The sequence below is a fragment of the Uloborus diversus genome, chromosome 1 (assembly GCF_026930045.1).
Source record: "Uloborus diversus isolate 005 chromosome 1, Udiv.v.3.1, whole genome shotgun sequence".
Taxonomy (NCBI): domain Eukaryota; kingdom Metazoa; phylum Arthropoda; class Arachnida; order Araneae; family Uloboridae; genus Uloborus; species Uloborus diversus.
Genome location: NC_072731.1, coordinates 125,853,268 through 125,879,040, shown reverse-complemented (window position 1 = coordinate 125,879,040; position 25,773 = coordinate 125,853,268). Strand labels below are relative to the sequence as shown.

At 32.4% G+C, this 25,773-nt stretch overlaps 1 protein-coding gene across 2 annotated transcripts in view; it reads right to left on the bottom strand.

Annotated features, from left to right (window-relative positions):
* LOC129231885 (isopentenyl-diphosphate Delta-isomerase 1-like) overlaps positions 1 to 25,146 on the bottom strand; it is a 59,146-nt gene extending 34,000 nt beyond the window's left edge. For both annotated transcript variants that reach the window (XM_054866275.1, XM_054866276.1), the window contains exons 1-2: positions 24,975 to 25,146; positions 14,713 to 14,930 (exon numbers count right to left, since the gene is read on the bottom strand). In XM_054866275.1, the coding sequence (XP_054722250.1) occupies positions 14,713 to 14,930; positions 24,975 to 25,003 (247 nt within the window). In that variant the 5' untranslated portion in view covers positions 25,004 to 25,146. The remainder of the gene's footprint in view (positions 1 to 14,712; positions 14,931 to 24,974) is intronic.
* Between the last annotated feature and the right edge of the window lie 627 nt (positions 25,147 to 25,773).

Here is a 25,773-nt window from a genome sequence, read left to right as displayed (position 1 = left end):
ACTAAAACAAACGCATGTGGTAACGAAGAAAATGCTAAAAGTGTTGTGATTTTTGTTCGTATATATGATATTTTTCGCTTTATTCTTTTGAAATTAATTTTCAAAGTCTTGTGGATATTCTGGCCCACGTAGAAAGAAATGAGAATTCAAGAAGCATTACTAAACGTCAAAGATTAATGCAAACTACGTAGTTCGTAGTTCTAAGCAGCTATTTCCACGATGTTGAATTCGATATTTATCAATTCTTGATAAAACTAAATAATAATTGTGGCCTGACAAGAACAACAATTAATGCTAGAAAATTCAATATGACATTACAAATTATTATCGAAAGAAGATGATACTTCTTTGCCTTGCTTGGCTAGCGCTTATTGCTTTGCATTTGTTGCTGAGTTATTTCTCTCGAATTCCCGAATCGGTTAATTTAAAAATTTTCTGTTTCGATTTTTCCAATTTCTGAGTTACGATTTAATTATATATTTATTCTTACGGATATATGGTGGTAGTTTTCTTTTCAGTTGATTGACCATTATTTCTTTTTACTTATCGAATTATGTAATCTTACTACCATTTTATTCCACTCATGATAAAAATTAAAAATGGTTTAACTAAAAACGCGAAATCTCGCCAAGACTACTTTGCTCGCACAATACTAAAACTATAACCTTAAACAAATTTGGCGAAACCTTTCAGCTGAGAATAAAAGGAATAAAGTAAATTCTTTCTCGGTGAAACATTTTTCATTTTGTTCTACGATAATATATTCAAGAAAATATTTTGCATACCGTCCATTCCAACTAAATGCTGCTGTAAAAGATGGTTAGTTAAATTAATTTAAGATTAAAAAAAACTCATATTCTTACAAATTCATACAAAACAATAAAATTTTTTACCTTGTGTAACGTTATCCAAGTTTGTTAATCCAGTTTTCGCTTTCACCATTTTCAATCAACTCATATTTTAGCAGGAAATAAGGAAAACTAACATTATTTTGAGAAGCTCGAGAATACTACTAAGGGACGAATTAATTTCTGTAGCTGAAAGCAAACTAAGACTCATCGATTGCGTTAATAAATACTCAGAACAAACTGCCTGTGTTTACGTCAACAGACACACGTGGAACGCAACGTGGCAATGTTTTAGTTTCATCGGCAGTTTTGTAAATCGGCAGTTTTGCAAGGTAGCGTATTCGAGCGCTGGAGTTCCGAATTGTAAAGATCGTAACTTTTGGACATGCATCAAATTTCAAACTTACTTTTTTCTAAAATCGTTTACAAAGTAAATAATCTGTCTTTACTTTTGTTATTTGTGTAAAATATTAACAAAAAATTATTCACTGTAAGATTTATGCCTTTAATTTTTTTTTTTTTTTTTTTTTTTTTTTTGAAACGTATGGAAATAATGTAAAAAAAAATTTTTTTTTAATGGTACATTTGCTCAGTTAACGTTTTGGTATGTCCAAAATTGTGCCATTTAGCAAAGAAAATATTTTTTAAGGGCGTTTGAAGAGCTTTTTTTCCATAATTTATGTCAATTTTTGTCTCTATACAGCATTATAATTTACCTCAAAAATTTTAGAGTTAATTAAAATGAAAGTTATTTGGTGTTGAAGCTTCAAAGTTGAAGTCTGTGTTTGCTCCCACCTTTTGAGAACTACCCATATACATTCAATCAATCCAAAGTAGCTGCTATAATTTTTGAAAAATGCTGAAAACATTATTCGAACAAATGCTGCCCCCCCCCCTCGCCCGCTTGGTAGTCGTAACCGCCCAAGAGCAGGGACAGGAACCGTTTCTAGAAACAAGCGAATGGGGTAGTAACCAATGAGTAAGGTCCTGCCGCAACTCGTGATTGCGGAAAACATATTTTGAACTCAAAATTTCAAAATTCAAATTAATTTTGAAAATTCGAAAGTTTTTTTTTTTTAATTGTGTCACTTTTCTTGCCAATGTACGATATGTTGAACAACTGAATAGGTTGACTGGAGCAACGTTTCTTGCTACAAATTACGCATTTTAGAGAGCTGTATTAGAATGCGGGAAAAACTTTTGCCTATTTGATGATCTTCACATGTAACGTTTTCGTCGAATGTACTAGACGAATGAATTAGATTTGGAGTAATAGAAAAAACTTCATTAAAAAAAAGTACATGTATTTTTTCGTATTTACAAAAATAAATAGGTCAAAATAGTAACACGTTGTTTGAGTCACGTATTCAATTATTCTGTTGATAGTCATATTGGCGTGTAAAAAGCTTCAATTTTTGTTTTGTTCCGAATTTTATTTCTGAGGAATAAAAGCCATATTGAACTATTATGTTGTGGTCATCACGAAACTTTCTTCTATATCTTTCTTATAATTCTGATCCCTCCCCATGTTTAACGAGGAAGCAATATTCCCAACAAAAGCAAAATTACACATCCCAAACTTGACGACCATTCCAACTACTGATTTATCTCCAACTAGCTGATTTGCCCGGCTTTGCCCGGTCTACCTTGAAAATAATAATTGTGTCAAGTGACGGATATTCAACGATCAGGCGTAAAAAATAACTAAAAAAAACATCATGATTTCCCTTCCAAACAATGACGACAGATATTAAAATACTTTTAAGAAATTAAATCCAGAAAGATGATCTAAAATGCGTAACCATGGAAACACAAAATAAAATAAGATTAAGGAATTAAAATGCGAAAGAAAAGGGTTCACAATTTGAATGGAATCGCGATTTCTTAAACTTGATTTAAAAAGGCTTGTAACTTTTTTTCCTTTTGAGATAAAAGCTTATTTTTTCGACCATAGGTCGAGTTAGATCTGGAGTAGAAAAGGTCGATTTGAACAATGGCGTCAAAAAGAAAGCTGTGGGACAATTCCTTCACTTTTTATGGATTTATTTAATAAAGAAAGTATTGCCTAAATTTCAGCTAAGCCTAAAAACATTCGAGCTAAAAACGCTAATAACTCCCGTCGTAATAAAGTTAGAGCATTGAAACAAACTGCATAGAACGCGGAAAATTCTACCCTTTCTAACGATATGTAATACTAATATGTTCAAGTAATTTTTCACCCCCATATTTGACAATTTATGTAAAAATTAGAAGTAAATTGAAATAAAAAAAGAACTATTCATCGAATTTTATTCGAACTCTTCTGCAAACCTTTTCAGGACTTAAAGGAACAAACTGAAAATTTCAGCAAAATCTGCCGGGTAGTTCTCGAGTTTTGCGAGTTCAAACACACAGACGCTTTTTGGGGACTTCATTTTATACTATGTAGAGAAGCAAAGAATGAAAATTGAAAATTATTTTAAAAGCCTTGCTTGAAATAATTAAACATTTATTTGTTAATAAACACCAGATGGCAATAGTTAAAATTTTTAAATCATTAAGATAATATTTCCGATCATTTCCATGCAATTAAAATCACGAGATATACGCAGACCACAGTCTATTACGATTTATCTTTCTTATTGTTGCAGTTATAAAGCTATTTTTTAACCGACGAAAAAACGGAGGAGGTTCTCAATTCGACACGTATATTTTTTTTTAAATGTATGACCACGCATAACTTTTTACAGAACAGTCTGATTTTGATAATTCTTTTTTTATTGGAAAGGGTTTACCCCGAAGGTGGTCCCATAAAAATTTTGAAAAAAAAATCCTACCCTAAGGGTGGGAAAAGGGGGTTGATTTGTTGTTCACTCACAGATTTTTAATGTATGACCACACATAACTTTTTACAAAATAGTCCGATTTTGATAATTCTTTTTTTATTGGAAAGGTTATACCCTGAAGTTGGTCTCATATAAATTTGAAGAAAAAATTCCTACCCTAAGGGTGGGAAAAGGGGGAGATTTGTTGTTCACCTCACAAATTTTTTTATATATGACCACACATAACTTTTTACAGAATAGTCCGATTTAGAATATTCTTTTTTTTATTGGAAAGGGTATAGCCTGAAGTTGTTCCAATATAAATTTGAGGGAAAAAATCCTACCCTAAGGGTGGGGAAAGGGGGGCGATTAGTAGTTCACTCTAAGATTTTTTGATGCTGAATTGGGTATAACAAAAAAAAAAAAAAAACCTCACGATGAATGAGATGCAGACTTGTATGTCTCTCGTGTGTACTGTCTTGAGCAGGTAAACGACAGTATCTGCAGAAATGAGTTTTCGAGATATTTGAAGAATTGTGCGCTGGATTCAGTACTATCAACTGGGAAATGTTGGAATTATATTTCTTTTAGCGGAAACCAAATAAGTTAGTTTGTACAACAAAGCTAACGTACAAACAATGATGACAAAATGCAAAAAAAAAAAAAGATAAAATTGCAGTTATAGCCCTTTACCTGCACACGGCAGTGTAGACCTCTCAATCTCTGGTACTTGTGATTAGGGTTAGTTTTCAGTGCCAGTCGTCAAACATTTTTTATATTCAGGATTTGTATGAAAAAATAGGGCGAAGTTTAGTGATGGTGACATACTATTTTTAACCGACGAAAAAACGGAGGAGGTTCTCAAGTCGACACGTATATATATATTTTTTTTTTAAATGTATGACCACACATAACTTTTTACAGAATAGTCCGATTTTGGATATTCTTTTTTTATTAGAAAGGGTATAGCCTGAAGTTATTCCCCTATAAGTTTCAGGGAAAAATTCCTACCCTAAGGGGGGGGGAGGGGGTGATTAGTTGTTCACTCCAAGATTTTTTGATTCTGAGATGGGTATTACAAAAAAAAAAAAAAAGCTCACAATGAATGAGCTTCAGACCTGTATGTCTCTCGTGTGTACTGCCGTGGGCAGGTAAGCGGCAGTATCTGCAGAAATGAGTTTTCGAGATATTTGAAGAAATGTGTGTTGGATTCAGTAGTATTAACAATAAGAAAATGTTGGAGCTATATCTTTTTTTCAGCGGAAACCAAATAAGTTAGTTTGTACAACAAAGCTAACGTACAATAGATGACAAAATGCAAAAAAAAAAAAAAGAAAAGAACAAAAAAATGCAGTTACTGCCTTTGACCTGCCCACGGCAGTGTAGACCTCTCAATCTCTGGTATTTGTAATTAGGATTAGTTTTTTAACCGACGAAAAAACGGAGGAGGTTCTCAAGTCGACCCGTATATATAAGTTCTTTTTTTTTTCATGTATGACCAGGCATTACTTTTCACAGGTTCGTCCGATTTTGATAGTTCTTTTTTCATTGGAAAGAATTTTCCCAGAAGTTGTTCCCATATAAATTTGGAAAAAAATTTCCTATCCTAAAGGATGGAAAACAGGGGGTGAGTTATTGTTCACTCAAAGGTTTTTTACTTTTTTTCGTGTAAGACGACGCATAACTTTTACAGAATAGTCTGATTTCGATAGTTGTTTTTTTTTATTGGAAAGAGTATACCTAGAATTTGGTCCCATGTAATTTGGAAAAATTCCTTATCTAAAGGTGAGATATTAGGAGTGATTTATTGTTCGCTCACAGATTTTTTATTACTGAGTTGTGTATTACAAAAAAAAAAAAAAAACTCACGATGAATGAGCTTTAGATTTGTCAGTCTCTTGATTTAGAGCTCTCAGTCTCTGCATTTCTGCTAAAGCTCGTTCATCGTGAGGTTTGTGTAGTAACTTATTTGGCTCTAGATCAGATAAAGCAATACCCACAAGTGTTTTTACTCTATTCAGTGCCACATATGCCTGTCCTTTAGCAAACACTTTCTTTCCGAGGTATATTACAGCTTTATCAAGGGTCGTACCTCTTGCAATTTGTGTACCGTGACGGCCTAGCATAGAATTATGGCAACATCCTGTGCTCAATGTCACCATAACCTTTCGTTCCTTGAAAAGTTGCAACCACTGGAGGTATGGCGACACAACCATCGCTATCTTTTAGTCTGCTTCCTATGCTTTCATCGTCAAACTTAACTAATATGCAGTCCGGTAATTCTCCTGCCTCTAGTTGATCCCTACGTATTGATGGCCATTTTATTTTTTTTTAAATACCCATTGCACCATTGACGAGGCCGTCAGATACTGATATGTTACGTCTCAACATCACACGAGATTCGGCAGCAAGTTTTACCTCTGATAAAAGTCCACCACAATTGTTCACATCTTTCGGGACAACATTATCTGGATGTTTCTTTCCATAGGTAGCAATTTCATGAGACTCATCTATGGAACGGATTGTATAGACACGACGTCCTCAATTTCATTTGAAACTCGCTCTCTTATCAGATCTAAACGATGAGCGCGTTGCTCTTCACTCTCATTTGAAAGTCGCTCTCTTATCAGATCTAAACGATGAGCGTGTTGCTCTTCACTCTCATTTGAAAGTCGCTCTCTTATATCTAAACGACGAGCGCGCTGCTTATCACCTTCTTGCAATAAACTATCGTTATTGTAGCTTCTCATTCTCGACAGTCTTTCCTCGCGCTGACCTAAACTCTCCTGTGAACGTGTTAATGTAATTCTCTTTCTGTTTGCTTCCAACCTTTTTTCTTTCTCATTAATAGATTTTTCTAAACATCTTTTCCTCATCCGAGCAGCATTTTTTGTAGGTCTACCCATGTTAGTATATAAAGCCTGCTTTTTTAAAATTATTTATGTAACACAACAGATAATTGTTAAAATACGATTATATATATATATATATATATATATATATATATATATATATATATATATATATATATATATATATATATATATATATATATGTTAATAGCTAAAGTAAGGTAGGTAGCTATTTTAAAAGTAATCAAAAATATAAGCATAGAGATTATAGCCACATTAGTAGCTTATAGCCACAAAAAATTATAAAATAAAAACTTTTTAACAAAAAAATTAAACCGCCGAAAAAACTGAAAAGCAAAAAATAATAAACCATTTTAATTAAACCTTAATAACTAAGTTCTTAAACTGATGTAAGTATACCTAAGTATATATTTTTGTAATAATTTAGAGTTTTTAATTAACCTTAATAACTCAGTTCTTAAATTAATGTAAGTATACCTAAGTAGTTTTGAGTCGGTGCCAAACAATAAATAAACAAAGATCCCTAAATTACCTAAATTTAAAGAAATAACCAAATAAAATTAGCAATGTAATGTGAAATGTCCGACGATAAACATAAATGTTTCAAAAAATGCTCCCTCCACACGCCATCATTAAATCATGAATACTAGTAGATCGTATACAACGAAAAGTACCTCTCGTTGGAGCTTTGAAATCTTTGGGACCTCGCACGAGAGGGGCAAACAACCAGTGAGAAAAATCTTCAGGATCATGTATGCAATTAACGGCTACAGTTGTTATGCCATACTTACGCTGAATAATACTATGACCCACAAAACCATTTATTTGAGCTTTTAACAAGATGAGAAATCCTTCTTCAGTATGATGAACAATGATATAAACATTTTGACTGTTGTATATGAGGCAAAAGCTCAGTAGCAGCCAAATACTCGACACGTGCTTCTTCGAGACCACTCGACGACGTTCGGGTTTAACTTCGTGAACTCTCGGCATTTTCCGGCGAAGGGGCGTGTCGCCATACGCCACCGCTGCGCCTCACGCTTTACAAAAATAATTAATTTGCTTGTTTGGCGCCGACTCAAAACTACTGAGGTATACTTACATTAATTTAAGAACTGAGTTATTAAGGTTAATTAAAAACTCTAAATTATTACAAAAATATATACTTAGGTATACTTACATCAGTTTAAGAACTTAGTTATTAAGGTTTAATTAAAATGGTTTATTATTTTTTGCTTTTCAGTTTTTTTGGCGGTTCAATTTTTTTGTTAAAAAGTTTTTATTTTATAATATTTTTTATTCACACAAATAAAAAAAAATCAGCCCCCCATGGAGCGATTGGTGAAAAATTCAACCAACGCCTGTTTACATATGGATTCATATTTATTCCAAATTTCATCCAGAACGTAGCATTACTTCTTGAAATATGGCACTCACAATGAAAAAAAAAAAGAACGTTTGATTGCGCCATCCCCTTTTCAGCTGCTGACACCGAAATGCAATCATTTCTTATACCCTCTAACGGATACTTGTCCATAATTTATTTGTTTGATTACGTTCATTATTTCTTGAGATACAGCAGTCACAATTGACGACAAAAAACGTTCTATAGCTCAACCCCCGTTTGAGCTATTGACACCAAAATTGAATCAGGACTTGTACCTATTAGGAGCAACATATGGACCAAATTTTGTTTGATTCCGCCAGTTACTTCTTGAGGAATAACAGTCACGCAAAACTCAAAAAACGTCCCATTGCTCCACCCCCTTGGAGGAATTCGCGTCAAAAATTAATGGGCACAAGGTCACATAGGGGTACATACGTGTACCAAATTTCGTTCGATTTCATACGGTAGTTTTTGCTGTAGAGCGGCCACAAAAAACTGGTCACACACATACGTGACACACACGGACACACAGTCATACACACAGACAGACAGACATTTTCCAAAAATGGTCGAAATAGACTCAGCACACCTCAAAACGTTCAAATCCGTCAAAATTCGAAAATTTGCACGAATCCAACACTTTCTTCTATATATTAGATATAGAAGAAAGTAGTATTAAATGCGTTCGTTACACAGAGAGTAACTTACTTATTGTGGCTTCCAAAATTGTTCGTACGCTTTAGAAGTGTGTAGTACAAAAAAGTACCCTGGAATTGAAGTACTCCAATACTTTTTCGTACCTCCCATCTCTACATGATTCTAAATACATCAACCCAGCATTTTTTATAAAATATTGACTGTTTGAAATAGGTCAAAAATGAGGAGAGGGAATGAGCACGCCATGAAAGTTGTGCACTGAAAATTATTCGGAAAATTTCGAAATTAAAGCTGTCTGTCTTCTTTTTTTTAATTATTATTTTTATATTGCTGTGATAATTAAAAAATCGTTTGGCATTAATTTTTGCTTGTTTACTTCACAAATTCTACGTATTATTTTAAAAATGGCTCGAATTCGCAAAGTAACAAAAAACGCAATTCGAAAATGTATTAATTCTTCATTATATTCGAAGTAAAAGATTTCGAAGTGCTAATAAGCACGAAACTGCAGTCCTCGGCTGGAAATGACTGAGCTGGCGGTGTATTTCACTACAAAAGTAGTTCATTTATCCAATACTACTGTGTAATACTCAAAAAAAACGCTTTAAAGAGGAAAATTAGATCGAAATAACGTGAGAAGCATACGCAATAACAGAAACGGTGTGTGTTGCAACTCACAGTACTTTCGTCGAGCCGTTCAAGAGGGACCTTACAGGATGTGTCTAGCCTGTTGTCGTAAATTTTTTAATTGAGCCCTGTTAATAACCTTCAATGGTATCCAGGAATTTAAAATTATTTATTTGCTTTCATTTACACTTTACAAAACAGACAAGTTTAACTGTTTTTTCACCGCTGTTATTAAAGGTGAAGACTAGATGTGGATATAATTGTTGTTGTCGCAGTTCTTAGAAAAGAAGAAACTGAAACAAAACAAGAAAGGAAACGTACGCAGACGATTTCACGGGAATCAACTAATCAAGTTACCAAACCAGCCGACCTACGTAATCACCTTTCAAATCAAAGCCAGAGCAGCAGATGGAGGAAGTTCCTGGGGATGACCTTGTAGAATACATTACGGAAAAACTGTTATTACCCGCCAGGTATATGATGCGTGCCAACTCAAACATAACAGGATAGAAAAAAAAAGAACAAAGCTTGAAATTTTGGTAGTATATGCATTTATCCGCTGACTTAAAAGTTTATTCTTAAAAACATTGTTAGAATACACGAATGTTGGTGAGGACGAAGGATTGAAAAAAGCATATGAAACTACAAAAACAGCAGTTGATTTATTTCAAAACGTGTTTGGCATACATTTTTTGGCATTTTTTCAACAAGAATTTTTATCCTCTTACTAACAATGCAATGAACATTTTCAACAAAAAATGTATGATTATAAAAAATCAAACCAAAGAGTACAAACGTAATGAAAAAATAATACCCGTAACAAACTAATTGTTTCTTAAAAACAATACTCATTTCGAATCCCAACACTTAAATAAAAATTTCAATAAAAGCTGATTTCATCAAAAAAAAAGAAAAAAAGATTTTAGAATTGAAAAATAAAAGAAAATTTGTGATAAACCTAATTGTATTTATTTAAATTCAAACCTTTTAAGCAACGATGGAACTGTAAAAGTCTTATTTTCGAAAACTAACATCGTCTTCCAAAAAAGAATCATTCTTGCACGTTTTTATTTTTCAGAAGTATAAAAGCAATAAACTAGAAAAACTGATGAAATAGTCAGCGAAACAATAAAACGAAACTGCCGTAACACTCCACAAAAGTTAAATGGATCTAATGCTAAAAAAAGAATTATGGCCAACTGTTTCGCCGATGTACTTTTCAGTTTTAATCATGTCAAATTAATAATTCGAATAAAACAACTAATAACACTAGTCAACACCAACAATGCATTCGGCTCAAATATATATCAATTTCCGAAGTATTTTGTCCCGCTAAACACGAAAATCGCCATAAAAAGTTGAGTCAGCTCTAGTTTTCAAGACACAGAGCCAATCAGGATAGTGAATTCTCACTCAGTGGCGGATACGAGGGGAGGGTCATGCGTGTCATGAGCCCCCCTAAACCGTCGACACAGTATTCGTCCCCATTGTGTTCCAACTCTGTATGCATAAAATGTAAACTACAGTATTTCTTCAATTTATTAAAAGTAAATATTTAAACTACAACTTCGTTTAATTGCTTAAGAAATTAATTTGAAACGTTTATCCCCAATTCCGTGTCTTATTTCTGGCCGATTTGGTGCTTTTTATTGAACCCCAAGTCGTTTCAGAAATTTTTCGTACCAAAAACCGTACGTTCGTTTATGGGGAGGGGCATTCTTCAGCAAGACCTTCTCTAAAATGGTTTTCTGTATCCGCCCTTGTTCTCACTGATGCTCTTTTTTCCTAATAAATAGAAACAGCCGCCTCCCCCCCCCCCCCCATGGGACTGACTGTCTTCTAAACTTCGACCCTAAGTTGGAATAGAAAATCTCACTACATTAAAACTAGTGATGTAAAATACCCGGGTGTTTATTTTAAAGGGTAAAGCGTCCTGGAAAAAATCATTACATTACTTGTGGAATACACATTGTATAACCGACAATATACAAAGCAATAAATTTTTGCCCAAAAATTGTATTTTGATCACATAATTAAAGAATTATTGTGTGAAACAACTTGGCAATCTAATATGACATTCACATTAAATGTGTTGATATGCCTAATCAATGTTGATAGCCAAATTTCAGATATAAAGAGCCATTCTACAAAAAGTAAAAAGCTAAACTGGTTACAAAAAAAAGCAAACATCTTCTCCAATTATGACATTGAAAAGGAAGATTCTTTGGTTCACGATATGTTTCTTTCATAATTTCACCAAGTCTTTCAATAAAAAATATTATTAACTGTGTAATACATATGTATGTATCAGTTTTACCAATTTTTTCATATTTAGATTTTTTTTTTAAATTCCCATTCATTTTTTGCATTTTTTGTAAAATACCCAGTTTTTGGGTAATTAGTGAAGGGGATCGGGTAAATACCCATCGGGTAAATACCCCCCCCCCCCCAGGGTAAATAAATATTTTTTAGGTATTTACCAGAGGCCTGGGTAAATACCTAAAAAATATTTACCTACCCTGGGGAGGGGTATTTACCCGATGGTTATTTACCCGATTCCCTTCACTAATTAAAACCGAAATGGACTTCAAAAATTTAAATTCTGGAAAAAGTAATACCCAAAATCTAGTAGAAACACCCATGTCTGCTTTCACCCAAGCTCATTCTGCTGGGCATAATGAAGAACTTCGTGAAAGCTGCGAACAAAGACAATTTTCCAATACCCTAGACGGAAATTTCCAAGATATACTGAAACGAAACTAAGGTTAAGGAGAGATTTTTTAATGGTCCTTTAAATACGTGCAATTAAGAAAACTACTGTTTTTGAAAGGAAAAAAAAAATGAGGGGAGAAAAAAAACGCGTAGGAAGCCTTCAAGGGTTATATTACAAGTATATTTCTAAGCAGCAGAGAAAATGAGAACTAAAAATAGTTGATCAAACAATCCCTACAGAAGTTCTGTGAGAATTGATGAATGATGTGTCTCTGAAACTCTATTTTATTCACTTTTTCCACGATATTTTGCTGAAAAGCTAAAGCTATGAGCAATGAGCATGAGAAAAGATTTCACTAAGATATCTTTACAATGGAACGCAAATATCATGGTCACTGGGCTGAGTTAATGCTCACCAAATGCTGCTGAAAAATTACAAGAGATGGTCCTTCTTTGACGTACAAAAAGCAATCGAAAATGAAGTGTTATCAGCAATAAGCCAAAAACAACCACTGCTTTCCGAAAAATAAGCATTGTTTAATAAAACAGGACCCATTTAATAACATTTATGGCACAGGATTTTTTTTTTTTTAACAGTACCTTTGAATCAATGTGTGGTTGCTCTGCATCTTTCCCCAGTCGGCTTTTATGTATCTTGAAAACAAGAGCTAAATAAAAAAAATCCACTACCATATTCGTTTTTTTCGACCCAAAAGTAGTAGAAATGGACTATTTAAAACCAGGATGCAGAAAAAAGTTACTTTTTGTTGATTAGTGTCATGTGTGAATATATTCTTTGTCAAATAAGTTCTTCTCGAGTTCTTCCATACCTGCACCTTTATTTTAGAGTGAGTGTTAATATGAGTGGCAATCTGTAAACTAAGACAAAATAATCAGTCTTTGACTTTTTGTTATACTCATTTTTTCTCTTTTCTCAAAATTTGTTTCATTTTTATATGTGCTCATTATTCAAATTTTTGCAAATTTGCACACAAAAAAGCATTTTAGTAAACAAATTTCATGTTCAAAAGCGCTGAATTAAAATGATAAATAACACTACCTCGTTACATCGCGCATGCGGATACATCGCGCTTTTCCATTGTTTCATGAAAAATATCTTTCCAAAAAGAAAAAAAAAGTTTTATTCCTCAGAAAAAGCATTTTCTCCTTTTTTTATGAGTGAACAAAACTGGCATGTTTTTCATACAATTAAATCGTTGCAGCTTAAGATGAAACGTCCGATGGGTACTCCATAAAACAATATAAATACAACGAATTATTTTATATTTTATTTTCAAAGAACAATTGGGAGTCTAATTTTCTTTTGTTTTTTTAAAAAGTCGTCCTAATATGGTAAAAAAATTAATCGTGTTGTAGATGCACAATGTCATTGATTTGTACGTTAATTGAATCATTATTTTTTCACTTCGGTTATATCGCGTTTTCATATACATAGAGCTTTTTTGTTGTCTCCCGAAAAGCGCGATATAACGAGTAGTTACGAAAAGATGCCTGAACTGTTCAATTATATTTCTAAGCAAAGTTTTTAATCAGAAGTAGCATCACCATTTCATTGAACACAATTTTACTTTCACTAACGTAGAAGCGGGTGACTATGGTACAGTTTTAGTACATTTCTGACTAATTACTCAACATTCATTCGATTAAAAAAAATAAGTAACGTTATTATTATAGTTTTAGACCTTGACTTTCGATTCCCATCCAGAAATAATTTTGAACTTTACCCGCACAACCTCCAGAGCAGTTTTTCTTTGTACTATTCTCACCCTCTCATTGCGGGTGAAAACGGTACAGCATATATTTGAACGTTTTCATACAGGTTTTGGTGGTTTGTACCATACTCTACCTCTCTTATATTTTAGAGTTGTAGATGTAAGTTATGCTGAAAATTGAACTTTGGAGAATCAAGTACATCATAAAATCGAGATAAAACAAAGGCTTTATTTTCTTTATAATTTTTGAAGATGGATACCAAATCTCATCATCTTTTTCAGGCCACTGCCAAAACTTACCTCGCTTCAACAATATAGAAACTTCTAACTCACTTGCATCTACACCCGTGGTTTTTCCTGGGTACTTTTTCCCCTGATAACCCAACTTACCCTCCAACATTTCAACTAATTGCTGTACCACACTCACCCTCCAAATTGTAAACTTGACACATTTAACTATAGCACATCAAAATATTTTATTTTGAAATGAAAATTGGAGGTACCTCTCTTTATGTGATATAAAAACGAAAGGTACATACGAAATTGTGATTCTCTTTGCACTTAAGTCCAACATAAAATTCCGAGCTACCAACAAACACGTAGCACCAGTTGTTCAGCACAAATAAATTCACAATCACCGGGTTATTCGTCTGGCGGGTCGTTTTGACAGTGATAACAACCTCTCACTACCAGAAAAGGTTGCACAATAGTTCCTATTCAAACTGGGCTAGCCCAGAGTGCACTACGAACACTTATTACGTCAAAACTGGGGTTTGTATCATTCTCACCCTCCAAACCATTCTCACCCGCTTTTACGGTACTTTACTAAAAAAAAAAAAAACTCAAATTTTAGGGCACTTACCTTTTTTTTTTTTTTTTTTGAGTATTTTTAAAATTTCTAGTATTGTTAAAGAATCCATAAACTGTCTTTTAAAACGAATTTGACTTTTCTAAAATACTACTTTCAATAAAAACTCCACTGTAAATATTTCAAACTACATAAAAAATGCAGTCAATCCATAAAACGTAAAAGAGGGCAGCAATAAAATTAAACGAAGTTGAAATACTAACCTTTATTAATGTTTTCCAACAAATGACAGTCTTTCTTCGTGCGGGGTCCAATCACGTTGTCGTTCTCATCTACGGCGATGCACATCTCATCCAGCAATTTAACTTGTACTGGATCAAAGTTGGACAAGTCCTCTTTGAAGCCAACTGAACTCTGCACTGATCTTTCGAATACTCTCTGATTACAAGCATGGGCATTTTTCAAGCTCCCTTTTACAAAACTATACACAAGAAAAATAAACGAGAAACTTACTCAAAAGCGATAGTACTTGATTAGATTTCGAACACTGAGTCTTCAGAAAAGCAAATTTAAATTCTTAACTTTTAGTTAACCTCCTGCAACATGAAAGAGATTCCTAAAATGGCTTCATGTTGGTAAGTCATCAAAGATGCCTCTCCACCTTTATTATAAGCATAAAATTAGTTTTCATACAGGGCCATCCAAAGAGGGGCAATGCGGGGCTACCGTTCTGGGGGCCATGACAGCTAAGGAAAAGCAGGAAGCTCTTATATTAGTTAATCCTACACAATATAGTATGTCTTAGGTCAAATTCTGTCAATTTGTAAGTCACTGGCGCAGCTTTATAAAATTTAACTTAATTTAAAGCTTTAAATGGCTAGAGCATCGTTACTGTACTTGCTCAAAATCATATATCTTATTTATGTTTTGTCCTTACAAAATGTTAGTTTAGGTTTTCTGCTTGAAATATTATTATGACATAAATTTTCATCAAGGTATTTAAGAATATATTTCTTGTGGGAGAAGAACTAAAATAATTTAAATTACTTTTGCCTTAGGCAACGTCAGTTTTCAGGACTGTACTTTTTGACAATCCTAACTCTTTAAGCGCTTGTTTTTATAGAAAAGACAACGAAAAGAGGCATTTCTTCTTCTTCTTTCAGCTGTAAAAAAATCCTTACAGAAACCTCTGTTTACCCATACTTTTGACTGTTATCATTGAAGTGTGCATGTAATGAAGAAAAGGTGATTCTTGTCTGTTAATGAGTTCCTTGCTGAAGCATAATACTGTACTATTGCAGACAAGAGTGGATCCAGCTTATGGTTTTGGAGGGGAACTCATTTTTCCCCCACACCTACTTACTGAACAAAAGCTGAACATTTGAAAAATATGAGTATTCCAGATTCACAAGTAAAGTTTTAATCATGCTACATCCAGCATCAATTAAGGAAAAGCTCTTTTTCTCCCAGCATTATTACTTTCTGAATACTTAGATCGCTAGAATTCATCATGACTTCGTGCAATTCCATGATAAGGTCAACCAGATGATCAAATTTTCAAAATTGAAATTTCCAAACAAATGAGGTGTCATTTTAAAGGTAAAGAGTTGTATATTTTGAAATGCCTGTCTAAAATTTGATCACTTCAGTTATAAATAAGGTACAGGAGGTTAAACTAAGGTTAACATCTTGAGTTTTTCAAACCATATTTGGTGACTCTCGAAGAAATTCTGTTTTTTTTCAAAAAATACATATTAATATTATGAATTAAGATGAATAATTATTTAAAGATACAATGTGTTGCTGGTGATGTTGCAAAAATGTGTCAAAATATAGTTTATTTTGATTTGTAAAAGAATGCCTCTGGGGTACATTAAATGTTTTACTTCCGACACCAAAATGTGCAGTTAATTATGCTGAGCCAACAACTTTAAAGCTACATACATGCATTTTTGGGTACAAAGTAAGAATTTCAATCTCTTTGATGTAACCTATTTTCATTTTGTAACAAGTGAATATTTTTTACTACAATCTAGTTGTCGGACGTAAAAATTTTTTACGTCCGACACCGTTTGCGTCCAACACTGTTACATTCCTTTAAACAACATATATTTTCAACTGTTTCTCCTTTTTATGCCTTCCATTTCAAAGTTAAAGTGAACATGCATAAAAAACAACTTAGTGAATTTATTGTATATACATTTAGGGTTGATAGGGGTAAGTAGGATCCCTTTCGAGAAAAGGTATGTTGAATGAACGTAATACAGTTGATTAAGATCAATTTTGGCAAATTTGCCAAAACTATAAGGGGAAAAAGAAATTGGAAACACTATATGACTGCGTCTATGTAAAGTTGGCTAAGGAAGAACCATTATAAACATTCAAGCCATATAAATCTTGATGGTTTTCTTTCAGGTAAGTTTCACAAATAACTAATCACCAGCTTTTGTAGCTGAACTATCAATTCCTACTAAGTCATCACAGTTGTTGTGTATTTAACTAATACAAATATTTCATCAGAGTTGCTTTTGATTTTCAAATCCTCACTGTTATGGGGGGAACCACTTACCTAATAGTGTGGGGACCTCTTATAGCCAAATTTTGCAGGGTAAGTGGGGTCCCTCCTCTAAAACAGTTTTTAATAATATTTTATTTTACTCAAAAACTCTGATTGCAGTATGCCCTTTAAGTTAAATTGTACTTGAATGTTTAATGATCATAAAAAAATAAATGCTAACCGGGAAACACAACTTTGAAAAATGCTGCTTAAACTCGCCAAAAAATATTTTTCAGATTTTTTTTTTGACTAATTTCTCTGACCTGGGAAAAAATTCCAGGTAACCCAAATATATGCAAAACTAATCATTGTGATGAACCATGACATGATCAATGTAAAAAAGTATAAAAACCATATGGATATTTAAGTTTTTGGGGGTGACCCACTTACCCCAGTGTCCCACTTCCCCCAATCAACCCTACTTTTGAATTTGCTTCGTAAATTTTGTTTCAGTATATGTAACAACATATAATTTACATATTTATAACTGTAATCATTGCTATGTATTTACATTTAAGAGCAATAGTTTACGTCCAAAATGAACAATTTACGTCCGACACCAAGCGAAAAAAAAATTTTTTAATAGTTTTATTTTTTATAATATAATTTGAGAACTGAGAAATATGCTTCAGTCATAACTATACTTTAGAATTATGCTGTTTTTAAAGTTAAAATGTAAGCCAATTCACAGACTTTTAATAATTTTTAAGTGAACCATCAATTCTACTATTTGTGTGTTTACGTCCGACACCAATTCTTTAAATTTTTTTAATTTATACTTTAGGGATCTATTTTGAAAAACTAACATAATTTTTTATTCAGTGGGATGTAGTAAGTATCTTACAAATAAATTTGATCATTTTGGAACAGTTCATGTCAGGTAAATGGAATTAAAACTGAGAAATTTTTCTTCTTTTTTTTATGTCCGACACCATGGAATTGCCCTGTCGTTAAATGGAGGGGAAAAAATGCATTTTAAAACAAGTGGGTAAAAATCAACAGTTTCAAAAAGGTGGATCTTAGCAAAGAATTAGATTTTTAATTTCAACTATTAATACGTAAATTTATAAGCAAAAGGTTAAAATCTTCGGAGAAGATCATTACCAAGTTGGTACTAGTGCTTCAAAAACAAAAAGCTCTTGAGTTCGAAGCAGAAAATTTATCGATGTAGAGAAAGCGCTATATTAGTGGTTCCATCAGTTTCATAGACCAATAATTCCCATCAGTAGTCATCTGCTTATTGAAAAAGCAAAAGAAATTTAGATGAAGCTAAATGGAATGCAATATACAGTTTTCCTCAGGGTGGCTTCACAAAAATTAAACTGTAACAAGGCAAAACAAGAAAAATTATAACTGAAGAGTCTGAAACATTTTTTGCGAAACGGTGGATGAGTAGATTCAAAATCAACTGACAACTAATAAAAAGAGATGAACCAAAGGACATTTTCAATGCAAATAAAACATCTTTTCATTATAATCTTCATTCATCTAAAGTTTTAGATGTGTCGTGGTGGAAAAAAAAGAGCAAAGTGCAATTAAATGTGTTATTGAGTGTGCCAATGCAGATGAATCTAGAAAATTATTTCCTTTGATTACTGGCAGAACAAAAATGCCCCAGCAGCTGTTTCAAATGATTAAATATCCTTCGTACATAAATACCGTTGAAAACATATAATTTAAAAGGAAAATATGAAAAATAAATGAAAGTAACATTAATTCCTTTGTAACAATAATTAGGGATGTACCAAATACTGTATTTTTCCAAATAACCGAATATTTATTCGGTTAGAATTTGAAACAAATATTCCATGAAATACCAGACACTTGGTTTTAAAAAAAATTAACTGCAATATTTGAATTCTATGCCAATTTAAAATGAAAATGTTGTCTATTTTATATATCTTTGTGAAATGTAAATGTACTTCCATTTCGGTATACCATCATAAATTTATCTACAATAAAAGCATAATTATTAATTTAAAATAAATAACAAATAAACAAAAACAATAAATCATTCAAAAGTAAAAACAAATTAACTAATTTTGTTTGTTTGTTTACAGTTCTGTACAAATGGATATTTCATTTTTTACTGGTATTATAATTTGATTATTGATAATCAACATAATGTTATGTTCTAAATAAAGAAACTTGCATTTACTTTACATACAAATACAAACCCAAGTTGTTAAAATATCATTGCATATTACAATTTGTTCAAATGATTTTCTGCTATCTAAAGTCACTTCAGGAACTGATAAAAAATTTTAACAATTTGAAGAGTAAAATTCAAGCATTGCTAGTTTTTTTTTTTTTTTTTCCCTTCGCCTTTAAGTGCAAACTAACTTTGATTAAAGCAATTAACTTTAATTTAGTTGTTTTTAAACAATATGGTGTAAAAGTTTAGGGGAAAAAAAGTGTTTTCATTATTTTTTATCAATCACATTTTTAAATATTTGGCAAATAGTAGAGGTTTTTTTTCTTTTAGCTACATATTTTATTTTAAAAAAATTAGCAGCTAATGTGAAGTAGTAATAAATTGACCACACATACATTTATTACTATTTAATATCATGAGCTCCTTTCAGGTTACTGTGTCATATTTAACTGAATGTAAGAATAATATGGTTAATGTAATTTGTGGTGTCATAGGATTAAGGAAAAATTGAAGAACAGCAAAATTAAAGTTTAACATCTGAGAGTTTTATCTTACAATAAAATTACTTTGAATGTGATAATATTGATAAGAACAAATTGTATTAATTTTGTTCTGTGTTACTATACTATCACTTCCACTCACTGAAAAAAAAATTGTTTACCAATCATCGAACATTAAAATGTTTACTATTCAGTTGCCGAATATATTAAAATTTTCAGCGGAACCAAATATTTGGATTGTCTGCCGAATGTGCATACACCAAATGCTAACAGAACATTCAGTGCATCTGTAATTATAACAATATAGGAAAATGCACAACAATGTGATACAAGCATGCAGTTACTATTTACAAAATTTAGTTTGTCGTAATTGAAAATAAGATAGATATTATTGCATGTTAACCAGATTTCATTTTATCCGATAAATTATTGACTGATAGTTTACTACAGGACCAACTGAGTATTTTATGCAAAGCGATATTTCATGTCAAGCGGTTTCAGGTTATCAGGTTTGGCTTCATTGGATACTTTTAATCTTTTGGAAAATATCAAAATATCTTTAAACATTGTGGAAATATCTGATCATCTTTCAGTTTCTCTTGTATGGAACATATTGAAAGAAATATTTTTAAATATTTATATAAGTCTTTTGTATATGATTTGGTAATTTACCATCATTAATGTAGGGGCAGGCCCATAATTTTGCCCCCCCCCCCCCCCCCTCTCTTTGGAAAAGTTCCAAATGACAGCCTGCATTCATAAACAATATCAAATCTCAAACCTAGCTGAGTTTTAGAAAAGGATTTTTTGAACATTCTACTATTTTGAAGAAGGAGCACTATTCTAATCATGAAACTATCTTTTACTCAAATATATTTGGCTAGTTCATATGTTTGATTGAACCTGACAAAAATTGCAACATCCATAACCACTCATTTTCTTGTAACTCAGTCAGGGCACATTTTTTTCCAATCAAAAACATTTCAGTTAAAAAAATATGGTGGAACCAGTGGCCGATTTCCCATATCACGAATGCAAGGGGCTCTCAAGACCATTGAGGCCCCGAAAAGTATCCAAAAATTCACATGATAAATATTTTACATTGTTCTGTGGAAACAGATGGGTCCCCTAAACCTCTAAATCCATCGCTGGATAAAACTTTTCCACAACTTAATCAGCGTACAGCAGTATAATACCGAAGATCATTTTTCTCTGACGCTTCAAAACATTCATGGAACTGGGGATAATTGAACAAAATGATCTCTGATATAATGGATGGTCAAAAACTTCAACAGCAGTTAAAAATTCTGATAACTGTAAACATTTTACACAACAACTAAGTGTTGATGATTGTTTCAATATATAATCAGTTGTTTTTGAACCAATGTCTTTTTCTAATACATTTATAACAAGAGCAACGACATCTTTACATTTTGTATGTGTATTACAGCTGCCATAAATAGTTATGCTCTTAAAGTTATTCTATTGCAGAATGCTTGAATGACATTTTCAGCACCCTTTTAGGCATGAGTACACCTAGCCATTTTTTTCCCCCTCCAGCCAATTGAGAAAGCAGCCTCAATTGAACCCACTTGCTCTCAATTGAAAAAAAAAAAGAAAAAAAACACCATCTTATGTATTGTGCTTCAAAGAGTTAAAATGGTCATCTTGACTGGTCATGCTGTGGGTGTTGTGAGGGGTAGAAATTCTTAATTCATTCATTTTACAATTTTTATCACCTAGATTGGCAACATTATATTATACTCTTCTAGCTATTTTTCGCAAACGAACAAATATTCTTTAATAAATTTGCACTTTCTGGGCGCATCACTTCTGGTGTTCCAATGATGTACTTCTGGAAAAAATTTTAAATCAATGCACAGCTAGCTGTTCATGCTTTATCCAAAGAGCCAACACAATAACTTGCACTAGCTGCTTCCCCTAGTTCATTATTTATTTTTACAAACAACACCTGCTGAGAATTTTGGATGCTCTTTAGTTTGAATTTCTCTAAATTTCAAATAATTTTAAATTTGTTTAGCGTTAACTTCACCCTAATGTTCAATGCTGTATTCCTTTAGGATTGCCATGGTCTCTTTGCATATAATACGGATAACTTCACTGTGTTTTCAATGACAAGGTACGGATGTAACTATTTACCCCTTATGATTTGCTAATTTCTTCTTCTTTATAACGAGACTACATTTGCAGGAGCTCCCAGCTAGGAAAACATGGTCTTTGTCTTCAAAGAAGGGCCCTTTCTTACTACTGAAACATTAGGAAACTAAGAACTTTTGAGCTTTTGCAAAATAAAAATAAGGATAAATCTGGTCCACTCCTTATCACTACCTTTGTTTTCTCTAAAAATAACCGGCTAATTTATTTTAGTTATATGAAAAAAAGTTCACCAGATGGTTGCAACTGTTATACTTTTACAAATTTGCTTTAGCACAGTTAAACTTGCAAAAATCAAAGTGATTTCTTGATACATAAAATACACCGCCAGCTCATACTGAGCTAGCAGTGTATTTTATCTATTTCTGCCATAGCCCTAGTTTAGGGCGGTAATTTATTGCAAAATGATTTCTTGATGTTTTGATTATCATTTTTATTTATATACAGCGAAATCTCCTTACAACAAATACCAGTATAATGAAATATCCATTTCAACGAAATGAATACAGTAGACCCTCGTTTTACGCAGGTTTATTTTACGCGGTACAAGACTTAACATCTTTATTTCATTTTACGTGGATGAGTTTTGGTTTTATGTGGATGCGGCAAAGCAAACAGATAACCTTTCCCTCTCTTTCAAAATCCAAACTCCTAAAGATTGCATATTACACAAAATTGCATTTTGGGGCGCTAATAACTGAACTTGGGCCCCTGGAAACATTTTATGCGATTGGTTCCAGAGCTCTTTCCAGAAGTAAAGTTATTAAACTTACACAGATCAGACCTCACTAGAAGAAGAGTTTTTAAGAGTGACAAAGGAGGCCAAAACCAACGAGGATACCTACCAAAACCCAAAAGGTTCTTATTGAAAATTTTGAGCCATTCCTAGACAATAGAAATGGTCTTTCTGATTTGTGAGTGAAGGAAGATTCTATCATGGAAATGATGCAAGTGATCGTGGATGCGTTAATGCTCTGCAAAGAATTACAGAGGAAAATTCTTAATGACTGCCAAAAAATTATCATAGCCAGCTCTTCCTTATGAAAAGAACACGAAATTAGTTAATGTATGTCTTGCATAAAAATTGATGTAAGTACACATTAAACTTATTATACAACTAGCCATCACTAGAGTGAAGTTTATCTACAGAACCTAATCCCTGTTTTAACATTAGTACTATTAGGTCTCAATTTATGCGGTTTTGATTTACACGGCATTTCCGTGGAACGTAACTCCCATGTAAAACGAGGGTCTACTGTATTCAGTCCCAATTCCATTGCCACTACATTGTTTGAATTCTGTTTCAACGAAGTTTCGGTTACAACGAATAAAACATGTGGTCCCTTGAGGTTCGTTGTAATGGGATTTTATTGTACTTCGTTCTATGTCAGCTGAAAGATGAAAACATTGCTTTACTTTGACGATTTTCACATTTTAAATCAATATGGCTATTGGGAAATTAAAAAACTTATATGGATGAATTTGTACTCCTGCTGAATCTTATTACTACTGCATACGCAAAACTTTTATCAGACATCGGACAGTGGACTTGTGACCAGGGTTCGAAAATATCATAATATTTTCGAAAATATCCGATATTTTTATATATATTGGATATTTTGTTATATATCTGATATTTTTAAGTACCTCAAACTAAAGTCTTCACTCTTTAAAATAGTAAATGCACACATCCACAAATCACTTTATTTTCTTATATTATAATTACAATATGTAGACTTAAAATTACGGTTTCTTTCATTATTAATATCCAAAATTTTGTTTTACATTTCTACCAATTTTAATAGTTAGTTTAGCCCTCTAGCTGTTTTATTCATTTTTCCCCTGTCAGCTACTTTTACAGTTATATGATTCATCAGAAATGAATAATATGTATTAGTCGGTGCAGTCATAAGACATTTTCTTCTTTTCTGAACAATGTTTAATAATTAATTTAGGCACTTTTAATATGAATTAAAATTGCTGTTAATTTTATGAATATAAAACACGAGTAAAAAGGAATATTGTATTACTTTGTTATATTATTGATGTATTAATACATCATAATAATATAGTACATACTTTTTTAACTATTTTTAATAATAAATAAACAATATTACTATGATTAACATACTTTTTATATTGATAATACCATAGTTGAAAAAATTAATATTAAAAACATCAAAATATCATGATATTTTCAAAATAAATATTGGCTATTGTGATAAAAAACATGATATATATTGCCAAACTCTGCTTGTGACCCATATTCTAACTTGGTTGTGTTAATAAGTTTTCATGAATCAGTCATGAGACCAACTTTTGAAATCTTGAGCAAACTAGCATTCTACAAGAATAAAAACTAAAATTAGAAGATCAGATGAGAAGTGGAAAGCTTCAAGGAGGAAAAAGTGATGTTATTTTTAAATAGGCATAGTAATGAATTTTTCTGACACTGGTTTATTTCAAATATTAAACTATTTTATCACTCATTCACATATATATTCTTAAAAGAATATAAAATGAATTCTAGTTCATTGGCCTGAAAAAAGGTTAAGTTGATAATCACTCACAATATGATTCAATAATTCATTCAGGAAAGAACAGAATAATTTCAGTCTTAGTAACAAATGTGATAGAAGAAGTTTATCATATATATGATTACGAAAAATGAAATTCAGTTAAACCAGCTCAAGTAAAGAATTATGAACCATTTCATTCAAAAACAGAGCTGTGATGAAAATTCAACTTATGCCGATTTTTAATTGTGTTAACTTTAGAAATTCCGACGATACAAAATACTTGGAATTTTTGTGAAATATTTCAGATCTTTTTTTTAACATACAGATCTATTATAAACATAAAAGAACAAAGTAGTACATAATAAGTCACCAACACAAATAGTACTACACACAAAATACACATAGGTATGTAACTTACTACAAATAGTATTGTTTACTTTTCGAATTTTTGTGGTTAAAGAACAATCAAAAAAAGCACACAGAAAATCTTCATAATGTAGGTTTCAAAGTACATATTTCATCCATCAAAAAGTTGCTTTGATGCTTTAAATTATTTAAATTCTGAAATAAGCACATTATTGTAATTTTTAACATTATTTTCGTCGGCAAATGAACTTACTTGAAAATTTTCGTTAGAGACAACGCCATTTTGACAGCGCTTCAATACAAAAACAAATCTATCATTCGGATAACAAGCTTATAAGTAAATAATTAAGAAGAATAAATTCACTGATTTATTACAGTACCGTTGTAGCTATCCCAATAAACTCTTGTCTGCTTATCAAGGTCGGCGTGGATATGTTTATAAACTTCACGAACAGTTGTACACCCTGGTGGCGAAATTTGTAGTTAGTGATGAGTTTTTGTCGTTTTCCTCCATGAGTTTCTTTCAGCTGGAGTCCCTACAAGAAAACGAACGTTTTCATATAGGGATTCTATTTAGTAGTCGAAGGAAGAGTCACTGCTTAAATAATTTAAATCAAGAGCGCGTACGTTGAGTGGTCATGTAAATTAATTTTATGATGCTAGTACCATAAAATATATTTAAGGGGAAAGCCCACACCGCATATGGCGTTCCAGTCCCTTGATAGTCTCTTGAGTAAATAAAGATCTCTTTTCTAAGTTGAAAAATCCTTTTGTTTGATTAATATGCTTACAGCTTTTAACCCAAAATCCAAGCGTGTTCCGTCCTTATCCCTTACCCCCAAGAAATGGAGATTTAATAAAATGATACATTCCAGTTAGAACAAAACAAATATTTGTCTTCCGTTGGAAACAATTAACTGAATTCTTCCATAACAAAAGTTCCAATTCAGAGACGAAAACTGCCCCCAACTTACAAAGCAGTCGTGTACATAGCACCCCCGCAACCCCCGTAGCGCGGGAGGAGCGCAAGAGGGGAGCACGCTCTAAAAAAA